The sequence below is a fragment of the Saimiri boliviensis genome, chromosome 3 (genome assembly GCF_048565385.1).
Source record: "Saimiri boliviensis isolate mSaiBol1 chromosome 3, mSaiBol1.pri, whole genome shotgun sequence".
NCBI lineage: Eukaryota > Metazoa > Chordata > Mammalia > Primates > Cebidae > Saimiri > Saimiri boliviensis.
Window position 1 is genome coordinate 52,536,753 of NC_133451.1, and position 20,297 is coordinate 52,557,049.

The 20,297-nt window shown below is 40.8% G+C and overlaps 1 protein-coding gene and 1 pseudogene across 2 annotated transcripts in view; both read left to right on the forward strand.

Annotated features, from left to right (window-relative positions):
- The window catches only part of POLR2B (RNA polymerase II subunit B), a 60,080-nt gene that overhangs the window by 27,402 nt on the left and 12,381 nt on the right, over positions 1–20,297 (forward strand). For both annotated transcript variants that reach the window (XM_039468255.2, XM_039468256.2), the window contains 9 exons: positions 3,399–3,595; positions 3,749–3,868; positions 4,939–5,125; positions 7,425–7,568; positions 7,812–7,951; positions 8,053–8,164; positions 16,278–16,432; positions 17,727–17,925; positions 18,229–18,397. In XM_039468255.2, coding sequence (XP_039324189.1) covers positions 3,399–3,595; positions 3,749–3,868; positions 4,939–5,125; positions 7,425–7,568; positions 7,812–7,951; positions 8,053–8,164; positions 16,278–16,432; positions 17,727–17,925; positions 18,229–18,397 — 1,423 coding nt within the window. The remainder of the gene's footprint in view (positions 1–3,398; positions 3,596–3,748; positions 3,869–4,938; positions 5,126–7,424; positions 7,569–7,811; positions 7,952–8,052; positions 8,165–16,277; positions 16,433–17,726; positions 17,926–18,228; positions 18,398–20,297) is intronic.
- On the forward strand, positions 908–1,006 carry LOC120363761 (U6 spliceosomal RNA; annotated as a pseudogene).

A 20,297-nucleotide genomic window follows, 5' to 3' on the forward strand; every position in this document is an offset into this window, starting at 1 on the left:
CATATTCTTAAAGTTGTCTTAAGTTGTCCAGAGTGTTTTTTAAGACTACAGAGAAATAAGGTAAACTGCAGGCTAAATCTTTGTCACAAAGTTAGAATGGCGAGTACATTTTAGTTATTTGAGTATTTGTTGATGTGGTTACATGAGAAAAATGGGTTCTGGTTAGATTTTACTTTCAGGTTTTGCTAGTAGTTATATGCCTCATTATTACTATTATTTGAGGCAGGGTCTCGCTCTGTCACCCAGGCTGAAGTGCAGTGGTGAAATCATGGCTCACTGCAGCCTTGACTTCCGGGGGCACCAGTAATCCTCCCACCTCAGCCTCCTGAGTAGCTGGGACCACAGATATGCACCACCATGCCTGGCTAACTCTTTGTATTTTTGGTAGAGATGGGGTTTTGCCATGTTGCCCAGGTTGATTTTAAATTCCTAAGCTTAAACGGTTCACACTCCTCAGCCTCACAAAATGCTGGGATCACAGGCATGAGTCACAGTGCCCAGCCCCAACCTGAAGTTTACGTAGTAAAGTGAAAAATATGATATGCTTTATGTATGTTATCTCTTTGAGTATTACCGTTTGTTTTTTCAGCACTTAGGAAGCTTAGGCCAATTTTTTTTTTTTTTTTTTTTTGCTTAGGCCAATGTTTACAAGTCTCTGAGTCAAGCATTCACTTCATAAAACTGCTTTTTTTTCTTCTAAAAGTACATTATTATGGTTATTCCTTTTTTTCTAATCTATATTTTAACAAAATAGTTTTTTTTTGTTACCAACGGCAATTTCCTTTAAAAAAGTATCCCTTTGATTTACTGTACTATCTGTGGCCTCGCTTTGACTGGTTACAGGGCTTTTTTTCTGATCTTTGTTTCCATGATTGGAATTTTGATGTTTAAACTTGTGGAATGGTCCTTGCTTTTGTAGCACATATTATAATATTGGAACAATATAGAGGTTAGCACGCCTCTGTGTAAGGATGACATACACATTTGAGAAGAGTTTCATATTTTTGTTTGACCCTTGGGTCCTCCACCTGTCTTTAAAAAAAAAATTTGTGGATCAGTGATAAAAAGACAGGAAATCAGCTGGGTGCAGTGGCTCAAGCCTGCAATCCCAGCACTTTGGGAGGTTGAGGCGGGTGGATCACGAGGTCAAGAGATCGAGACCATCCTGTTCAACATGGTGAAACCCCGTCTCTACTAAAAATACAAAACATAAGCTGGGCATGGAGGTGTGTGCCTGTAGTCCCAGCTACTCAGGAGGCTGAGGCAGGAGAATTGCCTGAACCCAGGAGGCGGAGGTTGCAGTGAGCTGAGATCACGCCATTGCACTCCAGCCTGGGTAACAAGAGTGAAATTCCGTCTCAAAAAAAAAAAGACAGGAAATCAAGGGCAAGAAAGGCATTTCAGTGCCTGGGATAAGATCAAAGGGTACTTACAGAGGTCAGAGTTACCAAATGTTACCCTTCGTTTCTCGTGCTCATTATTGTGTATAGTTGGAAATTTTGAATATTAGAATTGGTGTGCAACTTAGAAATTATTTTATGCAACCCTTTTGTAGATAGGAGATCCATCACATGCCTTCTCAGAGGCCACAGATAGTGGCAGGAATGGAATGCAGGTCTCTTTCACAGTGTGCTTTTAAAATAACCTTTGGGTTGGGCACGGTGGCTCACACCTGTAATCCCAGCACTTTGGGAGGCTGAGACAGGCGGATCACAAGGTCAGGAGTTTGAGACCATCCTGGCCAACATGGTGAAATCCCATTTCTACTAAAAATACAAAAATGAGCTGGGCATGGTTGTGTGCGCCTGTAGTCTCAGGTACTCAGGAGGCTGAGGCAGGAGAATTGCTTGAACCTGGGAGGCCGAGGCTGCAGTGAGCCGAGATTGCATCACTGTATTCCAGCCTGAGAGACAGAGTGAGCCTCTGTCTCAAAAAAAACAGAACAAAACAAAACTAAACAAAAAAACCTTTGGGCTGGTATGGCAGCTTACATCTGTAATTTCAGCACTTTGGGAAGCCGAGTGCTGAAAGGATTGTTTGAGTGCTGAGGTGGATTGTTTGAGGCCAGGAGTTTGAGACCAGCTTGGGCAACCAGTTTGGGCAGCTTGGAGAAAACTGTCTCTACAAAAATTGAAAAATTAGGTGGGTGTGGAGATGCAAGCTTATAATCCCTGCTACTCAGGAGGCTGAGGCAGGAGAATCACTGGAACCCAGGAGGCGGAGGTTGTAGTAAGCCGAGATTGTGCCACTTTACTCCAGCCTGGGCCACAAAACAAGACTCTGTCTCTAAAAAAAAAGAAGAAATAGTTGGGTGTGTTGGATGTGGTGGTGTTGCCTGTACTCCTAGCTACTTGGGAGAGTGAGGTGGATCCCTTGAACCTGTGAGGTTGAGGCTGCATTGAACCAGAATCTCACCACAGCATTCCAGCTAGGGTAACAGGGTGAGACCCTATTTCAAAAAATGAAATAAAATAAAAATCGTCTCCTTTGCAAAATACTGGGTTTAATTTAAATCTTTTTTTTTTTTATGTCCAGGGTGCACATGGATTACAAATTTATTTTTCTTTTGTAGATTTAGGTTCTCACTTTCTTTCCCAGAATGGTTTTGAACTCCTGGGCTCAAGCCATCCTCCTGTTTTGGCCTCCCAAAGTGTTAGGATTATAGGAGTGAGCCACCCCACCGAGGCTAAACATTTTTTAATACCAAAACTGAAAACAATCTGGCACATTTATCCATTTTTAGTTCAGTGAATTTTAATTTGACTACGAAACTTCTGTAAATTGATTTTAGATATCTGGAACTTTATTTTGCCATTGGTAAAATGTAAAAAAGAAACAGTACTCTTTTTTTTTTCTTTGAGACAAGGTCTCTGTCACCCAGGGTGGAGTGCAGTGGCACCATCTCAGCTGACTGCAACCTCTACCTCCCAGGTTCAAGCGATTTTCTCACTTCAGCCTCCCAAGGAGCTGGGACTACAGGCATGTGCCACTGCAGCTGGCTGATTATTGTAGTTTTAGTAGAGGCAAGGTTTCGTCTTGTTGTCTAGACGAGTCTCAAACTCCTTTACTTAAGCGATCTGCTCACCTTAGCCTCTTAAAGTGCTGGGATTACAGGCATGAGATGAGCCACTGCTCCGAGCCACACAGTACTCTTTTTATAATGGAATTGTTTGTATTTTCTAGAAGGTATAGTTACCTGTGCTGATGAGTGGATTTCGTCAGAGATCTCTAGATCTCTGAGGTATCTTCTAAGATTTTGTGCTTTCTTGATTTTCTAAAAATGCTTGCATATTTTATTAGGTTTGTAGGGATGCTTGGCGTTGTTATAAACTAAGTGGCAGTTTACTCATTTTAAGTTAACAACATGAATTTGAAAATAACTTTAAATTGTCTGATAGGTTAAACCTTCTCTCGATGAAGCTTTTGTCATCCAAGAACAGAATGTTGCACTAAATTTCATTGGTTCAAGAGGGGCAAAGCCTGGTGTTACTAAAGAGAAAAGAATTAAATATGCAAAGGAAGTTTTACAAAAAGAAATGCTCCCTCATGTTGGTGTCAGTGATTTTTGTGAGACCAAAAAAGCCTATTTCTTGGGGTACGTTAAATTTCATTGTTTTAAGTTCTTTATCAAGATATAGCTGAGATAAAGGTTTTTCTTAAAGTTAACAATGATGTTTTTAACATATAAGTCAAGAAAAAAAGCCTGAAACTGTTTTCTTTCTTTCTTTTCTTTTTTTTTTTTTAAAAGATATATGGTTCATAGATTACTTCTAGCAGCTTTGGGTAGAAGAGAACTAGATGACAGAGATCACTATGGAAACAAGAGATTGGATCTTGCTGGGCCGCTGCTTGCATTCTTATTTAGAGGGTAAGGAATTACATGATGAAGTTGTTAAAGCAGGGAGATCTATTTCACTTGATATTGGTCATTGCACATGGCCAGGCTAAACTGTATTGGCGCCCACGTTGGGTGCTTATAAAGTTAGCCATATTCTTTTTGCTGCTTGCTCAGATTTAGTTTTGGTTCATGTCTAGGAAAGCCAAGTTTATGAGGAAAATATATGTGTTTATATTTTCTTTATTCCTCTGATAGCTTTGTAAGATGTTTGAGAAAGCTGAATTATTGCCTTGGTTTTCCTAAGGGTATTGGATTTTGTCCTGCTTTTGTATTTTTGTACACATATATACAAAAGCTGGAGAGAAATATTTAAAAATGCTATCAATGATAGTCTCGCAGTATTGGTATTTGCGATTTTTAATTTTATTCTTGATGTTTTTATATTTCCCATATTTCCTATAATTGGAAAAAAGATATTTTCAAAAATGAAATATGTAGACAGTATAAAAAGGATAACATTAGCAGTGTTTTGCATGTGTTTTGTTATTTAGTATGTTATAGATTAGTGTCTTTCAGCTTTTTTTTGCTACTGCCCCACTAAGGAGCCTCTTTTGACATTTTTTTTTTTTTAGATGGAATTTCTCTCTTGTCGCCCAGGCTAGAGTACAGTGGCATGATCTTGGCTCACTGAAACCTCCCCTTCCCAAGATCCTCAGCCTGCCAAGTAGCTAGGACTGTAGGCGTGTGCCAACAGTCTGGCTAATTTTTGTATTTTTGGTAGAGACAGGGTTTCTCTGTGTTGGCCAGGCTGGTCTCAATCTCTGGACCTCAGGTGATCTGTCTGTCTCGTCCTCCCAAAGTGCTGGGATTGCCACTGTGCCCCTTCTCTTTTGACATTTTTGTGTAATTGCTCCCCTGCCATATATGTTCATGTACTATACATATGTCTGTGCTCTAGACATATAAGAACAATAACAACTTTCACTCTGCCCAAACCATTTTTGCTTGCCTTCCCCACACTTTTTTTGCAATATTGCTCCTGTTGACAATATTTGTTATAGACCTTTACATGTTTAAAATAATACCATTTTATTTGGCAGTATGTTTAAGAATTTACTTAAAGAAGTGCGGATATATGCACAGAAATTTATTGATCGAGGAAAGGATTTTAACTTGGAGTTGGCAATTAAAACACGGATCATATCTGATGGCCTAAAATACTCTTTAGCTACTGGAAACTGGGGTGATCAAAAGAAAGCTCATCAAGCCAGAGCTGGAGTATCTCAGGTAAGGGTGTCAACTACGACTACAGGTTCAATAGTAAACATGTTTATAGAACTAGGAGATTGTTTTGTTTGTTGAATGTAAATTATTTTCCTTTTTTCTTTCTCTTTCTCTTTCTTTCTTTCTTTCTTTTTCTTTCTTTTCCTCTCTCTCTCTCTCTTTCTTTCTTTTTTTTTTTTTTTTTTTGAGACAGAGTTTCTCTCTTGTTGACCAGGCTGGAGTGCAATGGCGCAATCTTGGCTCACTGCACCCTCCACCACCTGGTTCAAGCAATTCTCCTGCCTCAGCCTCCTGAGTAGCTGGGATTGCAGGCACCCGCCACCATGCCCAGCTAATTTTTGTATTTTTAGTAGAGACAGGGTTTCACCATGTTAGCCATGCTGGTCTCAAGCTCCTGACCTCAGGTGATCTGCCCGCCTCGGTGCTGAGATTACAGGCATGAGCCACTGCACCTGGTCTATATTGCCTTTTTTTTTTTTTTTTTTTTGAGCTGGAGTTTTCACTCTTGTTACCCAGGCTGGAGTGCAATGGCGCGATCTCGGCTCACCGCAACCTCCGCCTCCTGGGTTCAGGCAATTCTCCTGCCTCAGCCTCCTGAGTAGCTGGGATCACAGGCACACACCACCATGCCCAGCTGATTTTTTGTATTTTTAGTAGAGACGGTGTTTCACCATGTTGACCAGGATGGTCTCGATCTCTTGACCTCGTGATCCACTTGCCTTGACCTCCCAAAGTACTGGGATTACAGGCGTGAGCCACCGTGCCTGGCCCCTATATTGCTTTTCTTTCTTGGTCAAATATAAAACTACTGGGGACTTTTGAATTATGAACATGAGGTTCTCTTAAATTAGCTGTTAGCATTACTAAGATAGATTTTTGGCTTGCAGTTTAAAAACTCAATTAACAAATTAGGAGTAGCTGTTTAGCAGGTGAGACAGTCCAAGTTAGTGAAATTTCTATGTCTTAGAAGCTCCATATTAGAAGTTAATCCAGAGAATAAACGGGCATTGCCTTCTTTGTTGGAAATCGCAGTACTTCTGACACTGGTTTCTATATATTGGGCTATTACACATACAGGGACTGCTACTCTCAGATGAAGTAATGGAGAAAAGCTTTTTAAAGAGTGTCTTACTGTGCATTTTAATGTTATGTATTTGCTTTTCATAGATGATTGAATACCTGTAATGTACTTTATGCCATTTTTAAGGGGTATCTCCCCCTCCTTTCCTTGTTTAAACTACCTGTATCAGTATTACCCAATTGATTTGGCATTCAGGCACCAATATCAAGCTCCTTATTCCTAGAAATCTAGATATTCTTTTTTTTTTTTTTTTTTTTTTTTGAGACGGAGTTTCGCTCTTGTTACCCAGGCTGGAGTGCAATGGCACGATCTCGGCTCACCGCAACCTCCGCCTCTTGGGTTCAGGCAATTCTCCTGCCTCAGCCTCCTGAGTAGCTGGGATTATAGGCACGCGCCACCATGCCCAGCTAATTTTTTGTATTTTTAGTAGAGACGGGGTTTCACCATGTTGACCAGGTTGGTCTCGATCTCTCGACCTTGTGATCCACCCGCCTCGGCCTCCCAAAGTGCTGGGATTACAGGCTTGAGCCACCGCGCCCGGCAAAATCTAGATATTCTTAAGAAATTTTGAGGGGCTGCTGATAGCAAAGTTAAAATTTAAAATCCTTTTAATTTAGTAAGGATTTATTGGGTACATTTAATATTTGTGATACTGAGTTGACAGACATGAATGAGATGCTACCTCAGCCCTCAAGGAGCTCATCAGCATCTAGCAGAGGAAACAGGTTCATTCATGTGTAGCTCATTATGCCCTGTGCTGTGTAATGATAAATGCTACACTGCAAATTCAGTTCAAGAAATTGTTATTGGGACCTATGATGTGCCAGGTACTCTGCCACATGCTGGAGATGCAGTGATCCCCAATCTTCAGTAGTTGACAGTCTATGTTTGTAGATAGATGTAAACAGATAATTACAACATGGCATGGTAACTATTATAATAAGTGATGTGCACTACTGCACTGTGGGAATACTGGAGAAAGGTACTTAGCACAGCCCGAGAAGGTGAAAAGAAGTTCTTGTTTAGGAGATAAGCAATGTGTAATAGTATGAATTTTTCTCTTACATATTCTGGAATCACAGTTTTGTTTTTCTCTGCTACTTATGTAAAGGATATTTTAGAAGCTAGTTTTCATTTTCCAAGTATTTGCCTTTTTTGTTCAAACTTTTGCCTGAGTGTAATAGTATGAGTCACAGATAAAGATTTGTTATTTTTTTCTAGGTGTTAAACCGCCTGACTTTCGCATCTACTCTTTCTCACCTGCGTCGTTTAAATTCTCCTATTGGTAGAGATGGCAAGCTAGCAAAACCAAGACAGTTGCATAATACGTTGTGGGGAATGGTGTGTCCTGCTGAGACCCCAGAGGTAATACATTAGAATTTATATTCAAGACAAAAAGTCAGTGAGTAATTATGTAGGGCATAATTACTTTTAGAAGTAGACCTTTAAAAATTATACAGAGCAGTTTAGAAATAAGGTATCATTTATAATTTTATTTTTAGAAGGTAAGAATAAGTCTTGAAATCACATTGAAGGAAAAGTGTTTATGGAAAAGAATTTTGATAGGCATGTAACATCAGAATGACTAATACTTGGTTTATTTTTTAGGGCCATGCTGTAGGACTTGTGAAGAATTTAGCCTTGATGGCATATATTTCAGTTGGATCTCAACCATCTCCAATTCTGGAATTTTTAGAAGAATGGAGTATGGAAAATTTGGAAGAAATTTCTCCTGCAGCTATTGCTGAGTGTGTAAAGATGGAATTAGCTTTTTAAACTATAGTTAATCTTCAGTTGTAGCTTAGTATAGAATTATTAAGTGTAAAATGCTTTTGCTTTTTCATTGTAGTGCCACCAAAATTTTTGTTAATGGCTGCTGGGTTGGAATACATAAAGATCCCGAACAACTTATGAATACCCTAAGGAAATTACGACGTCAGATGGACATCATTGTGTCTGAGGTAAGAATATTTAATTAGTTAAGAGGATGTGGTCTGTGAGATTTTTCAGCAAGGCATACGACTAGTGAAAGTTATCTTTTTAATTTTTTTGGTGAATGTTATCTTTGTATTGACATCCTTTCTTTGAACTTTATTCCTTTGAACTCTAAAGTGTAAATTTAATAATAAGCTATTGCTAGGCCGGGTGCGGGGGCTCATGCCTATAATCCTAGCACTTTGGGAGGCAAAGGTGGGTGGATCACCTGAGGTCAGGAGTTCAAGACCAGCCTGGCCAATATGGTGAAGCCCCATCTCTACTAAAAATACAAAAATTAGCTGGATGTGGTGGCATGCACCTATAATGCCAGCTACTCGGGAGGCTGAGAGAGGAGAATTGCTTGAATCTGGGAGGCAGATGTTGTAGTGAGGCGAGATTGAGCCACTGCACCCCAGCCTGGGTGACAGAGTGGGACTCTGTCTCAAAAAAAAAAAGTTATTGCTTGCTTTAATCTTCTTCTTTCTTTCTTTCTTTATTTATTTTTTGAGACAGAGTTTTGCTCTTGTTACCCAGGCTGGAGTGCAATGGCGCGATCTCGGCTCACCGCAACCTCCGCCTCCTGGGTTCAGGCAATTCTCCTGCCTCAGCCTCCTGAGTAGCTGGGATTACAGGCACGCACCACCATGCCCAGCTAATTTTTTTGTATTTTTAGTAGAGACGGGGTTTCACCATGTTGACCAGGATGGTCTCGATCTCTTGACCTTGTGATCCACCCGCCTCGGCCTCCCAAAGTGCTGGGATTACAGGCTTGAGCCACCGCGCCCGGCCTATTCTCTATTTTTTTAAATTAAAAATTTTTTTTTGTCTTAGCAGCATGAAAATTTTTTTTTCACTTTTTTTTTTTTTTTTTTTTTACTTTTTGACTTGTTTTTAGATACATGCTTCTAAAAATTTTGACACATTTTAAATTATTGAGTTATATTTTAGAACTCATATTGTAAAGTAAAAATTCTTTGGGGGATCTTTTTATAAAGCTGAGAATACTTTTAAAAGGGGAATAACCATCTGGGATTTATCCTTTGAATCCAGAGATTCATTCATAAAATGTGATAATACTGCTAATAATTCTTTTATATTTAGGTGGATATTGAAGTGCTTTGGGATTAGGATGGGGTTTAAAAAAATTATTACAATAAGGCCAGGCCTAATGGCTCGTGTCTGTAATCCCAGCACTTTGGGAGGCCGAGGTGGGCAGATTACTTGAGGTCAGGAGTTTGAGACCAGCGTGGCCAACATGGCAAAACCCTGCCTCTACTAAAAATAAAAAAAATTAGCCGGACGTGGTGGCATTTGCTTGTAGTCCCAGCTAGTCGGGAAGCTGAGGTATGAGAATAACTTGAACCCAGGAGGCAGAGGTTGCAGTGGGCAGAGATCACGGGCTATTGTACTCTAGCCTGGGCAACAGAGCAAGACTCTGTCTCAAAAAAAAGAAAAAAAAAAAGAAAAAGGCCAGGTGCAGTGGCTCATGCCTGTAATCCCTTCACTTTGGGTGGCCGAGGCAGGCAGATCACCTGAGATCGGGAGTTCGAGACCAGCCTGACCAACATGGAGAAACCCTGTCTCTACTGAAAATACAAAATTAGCCGGGCATGGTGGCGCATGCCTGTAACCTCAAACCTGATCGAGGGATTAGCGTGTACCAATGGCCAGGCATGGTGGCTCATGCCTGTAATCCATCACTTTGGGAAGCCAAGGTGGGCAGATTGCGAGGTCAGGAGTTCAAGACCAGCCTGGCTAACATAGGGAAGCCCCATCTTCCTGCACTTTGGGTGGCCAAGGCGGGCAGATCACCTGAGGTCGGGAGTTCGAGACTAGCCTGACCAACATGGAGAAACCCTGTCTCTACTAAAAATACAAAAAAATTAGCTGGGCATAGTGGTGCGTGCCTGTAATCCCAGCTACTCGGGAGGCTGAGGCAGGAGGATTGCTCGAACCCCAGAGACAGAGGTTACGGTGAGCCAAGATCGTGCCATTGCGCTCTAGCCTAGGCAACAAGAGTGAAATTTCATCTCAAAAACAAAACAAAACAATATAGTGTGAACTTTATTACTCTCCCAGGTAAAGGTTTTAGTATACTGTTTGAGGAATGTAGCTCAGGCTTTTGACTTTCCCAGATCTACACCTTGGATGAAAGTGGTTTTGGAGAGAAACTGAACACACATAGCTAGTAGCTGGTCTTTGTATCTAACAAAGCAGAGACGAGTGGTTGTTCTGGTTGTTCTAGGCCTTTTCCAGCAGCAGGCCCTGAGTTTCTTTTTTTTGGAGAAGGGGACAGAGTCTGGCTCTTGCCCAGGCTGGAGTGCAGTGTTGTGATTTTAGCTCACTGCAACCTGTGCCATCTGGGTTTAAGAAATTCTCATGCCTCAGCCTCCTGAGTAGCTGGGATTATAGACGTGTACCACCATGCCCAGCTAATTTTTGTATTTCTATTTTTATTTTTTTGAGATGGAGTCTCGCTCTCTCGCCCAACCTGGAGTGCAGTGACATGATTTTGACTCACTGCAACCTCTGCCTCTCGGGTTCAAATGACTTTCCTGCCTCAGCTTCCTGAGTAGCTGGGATTACAGGTGCCTGCCACCACACCTGGCTAATTTTTGTGATTTTAGTAGAGATGGGGTTTCGCCATGTTGGCCAGCCTGGTGTTGAACTGACCTCGGGTGAGCTGCCCACCTCAGCCTCCCAAAGTGCTGGGATTATAAGTGTGGGCCACCACACCCTGCCAATTTTCATGTTTTTAGTAGAGATGGGGTTTTGCCTTAGTTGGCCAGGCTGGTCTTGAACTCCTGGGCTCAAGCCATCTGCCTGCCTTGGCTTCCTAAAGTGCTGGGATAACAGATGTGAGCCACTGAGGCCAGCCTGGCCCTGGGTTTTGACCTAGGCTTATTTACAGTTTGAAGGCAGGAAAAGCGTGATTCACTTGAAGGCAGGCAAGGCTAAGAGAAAGCTTAAAAAACAGAATTATCCCTGTCTGTCTGTCTGTCTGTCTGTCTGTCTCTCTGTCTCTCTGTCTCTGTCTCTCTCTCTTTCTGTATTTTGTTTGTTTTTGAGACAGAGTCTTGCTCAGTCACCAGGCTGGAGTGCAGTGGCACAATCTTGGCTCACTGCAACCTCTGCCTCCCAAGTTCAAGCGATTCTCCTATCTCAGCTTCCCAAGTAGTTGGGACTACAGGCACGTGCCACCAATGCCCAGCTAATTTTTATATTTTTAGTAGAGATGGGATTTCACCATGTTGGCCGGGATGGTCTTGATCTCTTGACCTTGTGATCCGCCTGCCTTGGCCTCCCATAGTGCTAGGATTAGGCGTGAGCCAACGTGCCGGGCCAATATCTTTATTTTTTAAAAGAGGTGGGCTCTTACTGTGTTGCTCAGCTGGTCTTGAACTCCTGGGCTCAAGCAGTTCTTCCTGCCTTGGCTTCCCAGTGTTGGCAGCTGTACACCAGGTTGGCTGTATTTTTTGTTTGTTTGTTTCGAGAGGATCTGTCTCTGGTGCCTAGGCTGGAATGCAGTGGCACAATGATCGCTCACTGCAGCCTCTACCTCCTGGGCCCCAGCGATTCTCACACCTCAGGCTCCCAAGTACCACAGGTGTGTGCCACCACACCCAGGTTTTGTTACAGTGTGCATTTATATTTAGCTTTGCTGTTATAGTGAGAAGCAGCCATAGGTAGTACATAACTGAAAAAACTATGTTTACAAAAACAGCTGGTGAGTGAGGGCGATAGCCTTTGCTGACCTCTCCAGTTTAGATCTCTGTGACTATAAATAGTGTATTTTACTTAAATACCTCTGAGAATGCTTATATCATGCAGTAACTTACTTGCCTGCCTCATTGACTACACTATTGGCTTCTTAGAGACAGGGAACATGTTTTAATATGACTTTGTATTTTCAGCTCTGAAATTGAGTAAATGTTGAACATATAAATGGACCCCCTATGTCCTTGGACTAGGCATTTTAATCTGTTGGAAAACAATGTTGGGAGGCTCTAAGTGGGAGAATTATGTATATTCTTCAGGAGTCTAGTACTTTTTCTTCATATTTTCTGTTACCAGAGGTCCTTATTTTACCTGTTTCTAGCTTGTTGTACCGATTAAGAAGGCTTTCCTGTCAGTTCTGTTTTGACTTACTAAAGAATACCTATTTCCTGTGGGACTCAAGATAACTCTCTGGCCTTTGGGAAGGCACAGCTCAATTTATGACTTTCTTACTGTTAAGACAGTAGAGTGGTTGGGTGTGGTGGCTCATGCCTGTAATTGCATAACTTTGGGTAGCTAAGGTGGGAGGAATGCTTGAAGCTAGAAATTTAGGACCAACCAGCCTGGGCAACGTATCAAAATTAGCTGCTGGGCAGCTAATTTTTGTATTTTTAGTAGAGACGGGGTTTCACCCTGTTTGTATTTAAGAAAAAGAAAAAAGGACTGTAGAGCTATATTCTTCTTCTCCTTCTTTTTTGAGATGGCGTCTTGCACTGTTGCCCAGGCTGGAGTGCAGTGGTGCAATGTCAACTATAACCTCTGCCTCCCAGGTTCAAGTAATTCTCCTGCCTCAGCCTCCTGAGTAGCTGAGATTACGGGCGCCTGCCACCATGCCCCCCTAATTTTTTGTATTTTTAGTAGAAACGGGGTTTCGCTATGTTGGTCAGGCTGGTCTTGAACTCCTGACCTCGTGATCCACCCGTCTTGGCCTCCCAAAGTGCTGGGATTACAGGCGTAAACCACTATGCCTGGCCTGTAGAGCTGTATTCTATCAGGAATGTTAGTTTTCTAAGAACTTAAAGTAGTGTATTTGAAAGCAGAATCTTTCTTGGACTTTAGGATACTAATGATATTTTGGCTCACAGTGTTTCTCCTCAAATTGCTTATTCTTTTTATTTTTTATTTTTGAGACAGAGTCTGATTCTGTCGCTCAGGCTGGAGTGCGATGGCGCAATCTCGGCTCACTGAAACCTCTACCTCCTGGGCTCAAGCGATTCTCCTGCCTCAGCCTCCTTAGCAGCTGGGATTACAGGCACACACCACTGCACCCAGCTAATTTTTGTATTTTTAGTAGAGACAGGGTTTCAGCATGTTGCCCAGACTGGTCTTGAACTCCTGACCTGAGGTGATCCACCTGCCTCCCGCTTCCAAAGTGCTGATGTGAGCCACCGTGCCTGGCCTCCTAAATTACTTTCTAAGGATAGGTAGTTGGTTAGAACTTGGAACATTTTCTCTTTCTTGGCTTTTGACTCTTTCATTTTGGAGAAAAGCTTGATGTTTTGATGTTTTGTTTTTTGAGACAGGGTTGCCCAGGCTGGAGTGCAGTGGCAGGATTACGGCTCATTGCAGCTTTGACTTCCTGAGTTCAGTGATTCTCCCATTTCAGCCTCCCAGGTAGCTGGGACTATAGGACATGCCACCATGCCCAGCTGACTTTTTTTTCTTTTGTGTTTTTTATAGGAATGGGGTTTCTCCATGTTGCCCAGGCTGGTTTTGCACTTTTGGGCTCAAGCCATCTGCTTGCCTCATCCTTGCAAAGTGCTGCGATTACAGGCGTGAGCTACCACGTCTGGCTAGTGTTTCTGATCAATGATTTATGGTGTACCATGGTTTTTATACTGAGTAATCCAAATCTTTTTTTTTTTTCTTAAATAAACCCAGTCTTTTCCTTAATAAGAGGATCCAGATGTCATTTCACTTTTTAAAAGTACTGTGAGAAAATCTATTTTTCAGTTTCCCAACTCACTGATAATTCTTTTTTTTTTTGAGACGGAGTTTCGCTCTTGTTACCCAGGCTGGAGTGCAATGGCGCGATCTCGGCTCACTGCAACCTCCGCCTCCTGGGTTCAGGCAATTCTCCTGCCTCAGCCTCCTCGGTAGCTGGGATTACAGGCATGCGCCACCATGCCCAGCTGATTTTTTGTATTTTTAGTAGAGACGGGGTTTCACCATGTTAACCAGGATGGTCTCGATCTCTTGACTTCGTGATCCACCCGCCTCGGCCTCCCAAAGTGCTGGGATTACAGGCTTGAGCTACCGCGCCCAGCCTTGATAATTCTTCATTGGCTTTCAAGATTATACGTTATTAATAGATGAAAATAGTTCCTTAGAAATTCTTGTTTCCTTTTTGACCTATATTATTAAATATGGGTATTTCAAATTATACAGTGCTTTTATTTATTTATTCTTTTGAGACGGAGTCTAGCTCTGTTACCCAGGCTGGAGTGCAGTAACACTATCTCAGCTTACAGCAATCTCCACCTCCCTTATCCAAGCGATTCTCCTGCCTCAGCTTCCTGAGTAGCTGGGACTATAGGCGTGCACTACCACACCCAACCAATCTTTATATTTTTAGTAGGGACAGTGTTTTGCCATGTTGGCTAGGCTGATCTCAGACTCCATGCAGTGCTTTTAATAATTCTTTCCTTTTTAAAAGATATATTTGTTTGAGACGGGGTCTCACTCTGTCTCCCATGCTGGAGTGCAGTGTTGCGATCTTGGCTCACTGCAACCCCAGCTTCCAGGGTAATTGGGACTACTACAGTCAGCTACCCTGGAAGAAATTATAAAACAATTTTTGTACTTTTTTGGTAGAGATAGGGTTTTACCATGTTGCCCAGGCTAGTTTTGAATTCCTGGACTCAAGCAATTTGCCTCCCTCAGTTTTTTAGACCCGTGCCATCTAATAGAAATATTTTTATTTTAAATTTTGCAGCCATCATATTAAAAAGGAAATAAATAAAAATAATTTTAATAGCTTTTTTTTGTTTCTTTGTGAAGACAGAGTCTCTTTCTCTTGCCCAGGCTGGAGCGCAGTGGCGTGATCTCAGCTCACTGCAACCTCCACTTCCCAGGTTCATTGATTCTTCTATCTCAGCCTCCCAAGGAGCTGGGATTATAGGTGTGTACCACCACACCCAGCTAATTTTTGTAGTTTAAGTAGAGACAGGGTTTCACCATGTTGGCCAGGCTAGTCTTGAACTCCTGCCCTCAGATGATCTGCCCGCCTTGGTTTCCCAAAGTGTTGGGATTATAGGCGTGAGCCACTGTGCCCGGCATTTAATAGCATATTTTATTTGACTTGATACATCCCAAAGTGTTACATCAACATTCTATTAATATAAAAAGTATTAATGAACTATTTTACATTCTTTTTTTTCTGTTTTGGTACTGTTGTTCAAAGCTGTTATGTAGTTTATACTTTTACAGCACATCTCAGTTCAGAATGGCCACATTTCGGGTGGTCAGTAGTCACATGTGGCTGCATGAGCCACCACACCTAGCCAATCAAAAGACTTTTAAGCTTAAACAAAATCCTGTAATCTTGCTTCATAATAAAAGTTAAGAAAAACAACTACATTCAGGATTATATAAAGGAAACAGCTGAGTAATATAAAAAAAAAGAAAGAAAAATGTGACTCCTAAGGGTACAGAGTGTTTTGAGGGCAGTTAAAGTATTCTAAAATTAGTGGTCATGGTTGTACAAGCTTGTGAACATATTAAAAACCATTAATTGTATACTTTTAAAAAAATGGTTAATTTGCCGTTTGCAGTGGCTCATGCCTATAATTCCAGCACTTTGGGAGGCTGAGGTGGGTGGATCACCTGAGATCAGGAGTTCAAGACTAGCATGGCCAACATGGTGAAACCATATATCCACTGTATTAGATAGCTAGGCTATAGGCCATTTGTCTGATGGTGGGTATGAGAAGTCAGGCTAATGACTGGGAACGTATGGTCAAGGCAAAGTGATATAGGGGTTGATGTTTGAAAGGTTATAGAGTGAGATATATGTAATCAGCAAAGAGCCAAAATAAATTGTCATAGACTAGTGTTTGTGGTATTGAAAAAATAATTCCTACCTTTACTTGGATGACATTATCATTAGATATTATTGCCAAGGTTAGATTTTTTTCATTCATAAAATTTTAAATTATACTTAAATTTTTAATATGTTAAACAATAATAAACTAAGATTTGCACATTTGACTTGATAAATACGTTGCTCCAGAAACTTAGTAGGATTTGTATTGTATTTTTAATTAAGTCTAATAAGAAAGAGAAAATAAAAATTCATGAGACTATTTTTTTTATATATAGGTTTCTATGATCAGAGATATTCGAGAGAGGGAGATTCGGATCTATACAGATGCAGGCCGTATTTGTAGGCCACTTCTGATTGTGGAAAAACAAAAGTTACTTTTGAAGAAGAGGCATATTGATCAATTGAAAGAGAGAGAATATAACAACTACAGGTAAAAGCATGCAGTGGGAAACTGTGTATTCAAAAACTGAGAAAGAATTTACTTAACATAAATTAACCGTTTTATTTTTAATATTTTATTTAATTTTAATATATATTTTTTGACACAGCCTCAACTCTGTTGCCCACGCTGGAGTGCAGTGACCTGATCTCAGCTCACTGTAACCTCCACCTCCTGGGTTCAAGCAGTTCTCTGGTCTCAACCACCCTAGTAGCTGGGATTACAGGTGTGCACCACCAAACCCGGCTGATTTTTGTATTTTGGGTAGAGACAGGGTTTTGCCATGTTGGCCAGGCTGGTCTTGAACTCCTGGTCTCAGGTGTTCCTCCTGCCTCAGCCTCCCAAAGTGCTGGGATTATAGGCATGAGCTACCGTGTCCGGCAAGTTAACCATTTTAAAAAAGTATATAATTAGTGGTTTTTAGTATGTTTGCAAGGTTGTCCAACCATCACCACTATCTGATTTTAGAATACTTTTATTGCCCCCAAAAAACTCTTTGCTCTTAGGAGTCACATTTGTTTTTCTTAACTTTTATCATGAAGCAAGAAAATTAATAGGATTCTGTTGAAGCCTAAAAGTCTTTTGATTGACCAGGTGTGGTGGTTCATGCCTATAATCTCGGCACTTTGGGAGGTCAAGGTGGGAGGATTGCTTGAGGCCAGAAGTTCTAGACCAGTCTGGGCAATGTAGTGAGACTCCCATCTCTACAAAAAATTAAAAAGTTAGTCAGGTGTGGTGGAATGCACCTCCAGTCTGGCTACTCAGGAGGCTGAGGCAGGAGGATTACTTGAGCCCAGGAGTAGTGAGCTTTGATTGTACCAGCCTGGGCAACAGAGCAAGACCCTGTCTCAAAAAAAAAGTGTTTGTGATATGTTAAAATCTATTAGTAGTAATAATGAGAAATAACCTATATGACCTAAATATAATATATTGTGTGTAATATGACATAATAATATGAATAAGAAATTTAGTAAAAAGATGAAGCTGCGTTAAATATTTTTTTTAGCAATATGAATGTATAGTTATGTATACTAATGTAAAAATAATTCAAACTATATATAATAAATAAAAAAAATTGCCCTCCAATTCATACTCTATTTTTCTCAAGTAAAATTACTGGTAACAGGTGTGTATTTCACTAGGCCTTATTCTCCAGCACCTTACCCTTTTCACTTTTAATCACGTAACTGTGCTGGTCAGTAAATATAAATATGGGAATACTTTTAAGTAGGAGAGATAGTTAAAATACTTTAGGAAATGGAAAATTGAGTGAATTCTTTTTTAGTTGGCAGGATCTTGTGGCCAGTGGGGTAGTGGAATACATTGATACTCTGGAAGAAGAAACAGTGATGCTTGCAATGACTCCAGATGATTTACAGGAGAAAGAAGTAGCTTATTGTTCCACATACACACACTGTGAGATTCATCCGTCAATGATCCTTGGTGTCTGTGCATCTATTATTCCCTTTCCTGATCATAACCAGGTTGGTATCACTTTTTGTCTACCTGTATGAGGAATTGGGAGAAGTAATAAAAATTGGAAGTAACTCTGTAATCTTATCTGGAGGGAAAAAGCCTTTTAATGAAAAGCTGTGAACTCCTACAGAATCAGCATTTGATGTACTTGCTGTTGTGTTTCATGGTAATTGATTATTCCAAGTGGCTATTACTTACTGTTTTTGAAAAAAGGAATTTTACCTATCATATTTCTTTTGATTTATTGTCAGAGTCTTTTCCGTTAGTGATAGTAACTTTTTTTTGATTCTGCTTTTCATTTTCACGTTTAGTCCCCTAGAAACACATACCAGTCTGCTATGGGTAAGCAGGCTATGGGAGTTTACATCACCAACTTCCACGTTCGCATGGACACATTGGCCCATGTTCTCTATTATCCTCAAAAGCCACTTGTAACTACACGGTCCATGGAATATCTACGATTTAGAGAGCTGCCAGCAGGTATGGTCAGTTTTGCTGTAATTTATTTAAGATCCTGCCATGTTAAGACACTTTTCTGGGTGCTTGAGAGGATTAAAAAAATATGACATAGTGCCTGTTCTCATGGAATTTATAATTCGGTGGGAAACATGAACATATAAAAAGGTAGGTATGTGGAGAGTGTTATGGTGGAGGTACAAAGTCCTTTGGAAGCACAGACTGATGGAAGTGATTAATTCCTGTTGGAAGTCTAGATCCAATTTCATGGAGACGGTGGCATTTTAGATTGGAGCAAAATTGGTGAAGGGGTATTTGCATTTGAGAGGTGGTTTAAGCAAGGGCCTAGATGGATAAAGACATGAGAAATGAGTACAGTTAGTGATGTCAGCTTAGTGTGGGTAGAGTGTAAATATATGGGAGTGAAAGCTTGGTCCCAGTGTGGAGAGAGCCTGAAAAGGTTGAATTTTATTTTGAAAAAGGAGACCCATCCAACCTTTTGGATCAGGGAAGTAATAAAATTAGAAATTTGTTCTAGGAGTACCATCCTCACAGCGGCATAAAGGATAATGTATTAGCAGGGAGATAATTTAGGGGTTTTTGCAGTAGTATCAATGTGAAATGGCAGAGTCCTAAAGAAATGAAAAAGAATGGTGGGTAAGATACCTTTTGAAATACCCTTGATAGGACTTGATGACTGGTTGAACGTAGAACAGGAAGAGAGGAATTGAAAATATTGCTGATGAGGCTGGGCGCAGTGGCTCATGGCTGTAATCTCAGCACTTTGGGAGGCTGAGGCAGGCGGATCATAAGGTCAGGAGTTCAAGACCAGCCTGGCCAACGTAGTGGATCCCTGTCTCTACTAAAAATACGAAAAAAATTAGCGGGGTGTGGTGGTGGCGCTTGTAGCCCAGCTTCTTGGGAGGCTAAGGCAGGAGAATCGCTTGAACCCAGGAGGTGGAGATTGCAGTGAACAAAGATTGCGCCACTGCATTCTAGCCTGGGCAACACAGTGAGACTCTGTCTCAAAAAAGAAAAAAAGTGTTTGTGGCTTGGGTGATTGAAGAGAGCTGCTATTAATAGGTTTGGGAATAAGATTCGGAACATGTTAGAATGGGAAAGAGGTTTTAGAGGTAAGACAATTCTGTTTTGGATATGTTGATTTTGAGTTAGTGTCTTAGTGTCAGAACACTAAGTCAGAACTTCCAACAGTGAGTTGCAAACATGATTTGAAAGAAAGTCTAAGGATGTAAAATTTTTAATATATTAATTATAATTATAGATTACTATGAAGTTGTCTAAGGGGAATTTAGAATGAGAAAAAGGTCAGAGCCAGACAATTTTAGACACCAGGAAGAGGAATCAGGAAAGAAGATGTGAGAAGTAGCTGATAAGGAGGGGAATCCCGGGTTTGTAGGCTATTATCAGGAGATTACTGGATAGTAGGTAAAATGATGAAGAGGAATCTGAAGGGTATGAGTGTTGACTATTAAGGGAGACAGTAGAGTTCTTTGGTACTGTTGTTATCTTTTGTATTAAGACTTTTGGCTTTGTGGGTAACATTTGTTATTCGTTAATAGACTTGTGTCTTTATTGTACTGTAATGGGGCTCTAACATTTTGATAGGAAATTCTTACAGGTTAAAATTATTTTCAGAATCTTCCACAAGGGGTTCCTCTTGTCTAGAAAAGCAAAATCTGTTAGGTGTTCTACACAGTATGCACATATCTTTGGGCCGTGCTTGCAGTGCCATGTTTTCTTTGACATTTAGATAATACAGTTTCTTTATGGCTAGAGAAGAAAATAAATACACTGAAAGCAAATGTTTCTGTGGTACTGGTGTGATGCAGAGAGGCATGGCTGGCAGGGACTGTAGTTCTGTTATTCCTGACTTCATTGTGGCATCTTTATTTAAAAAATTTTT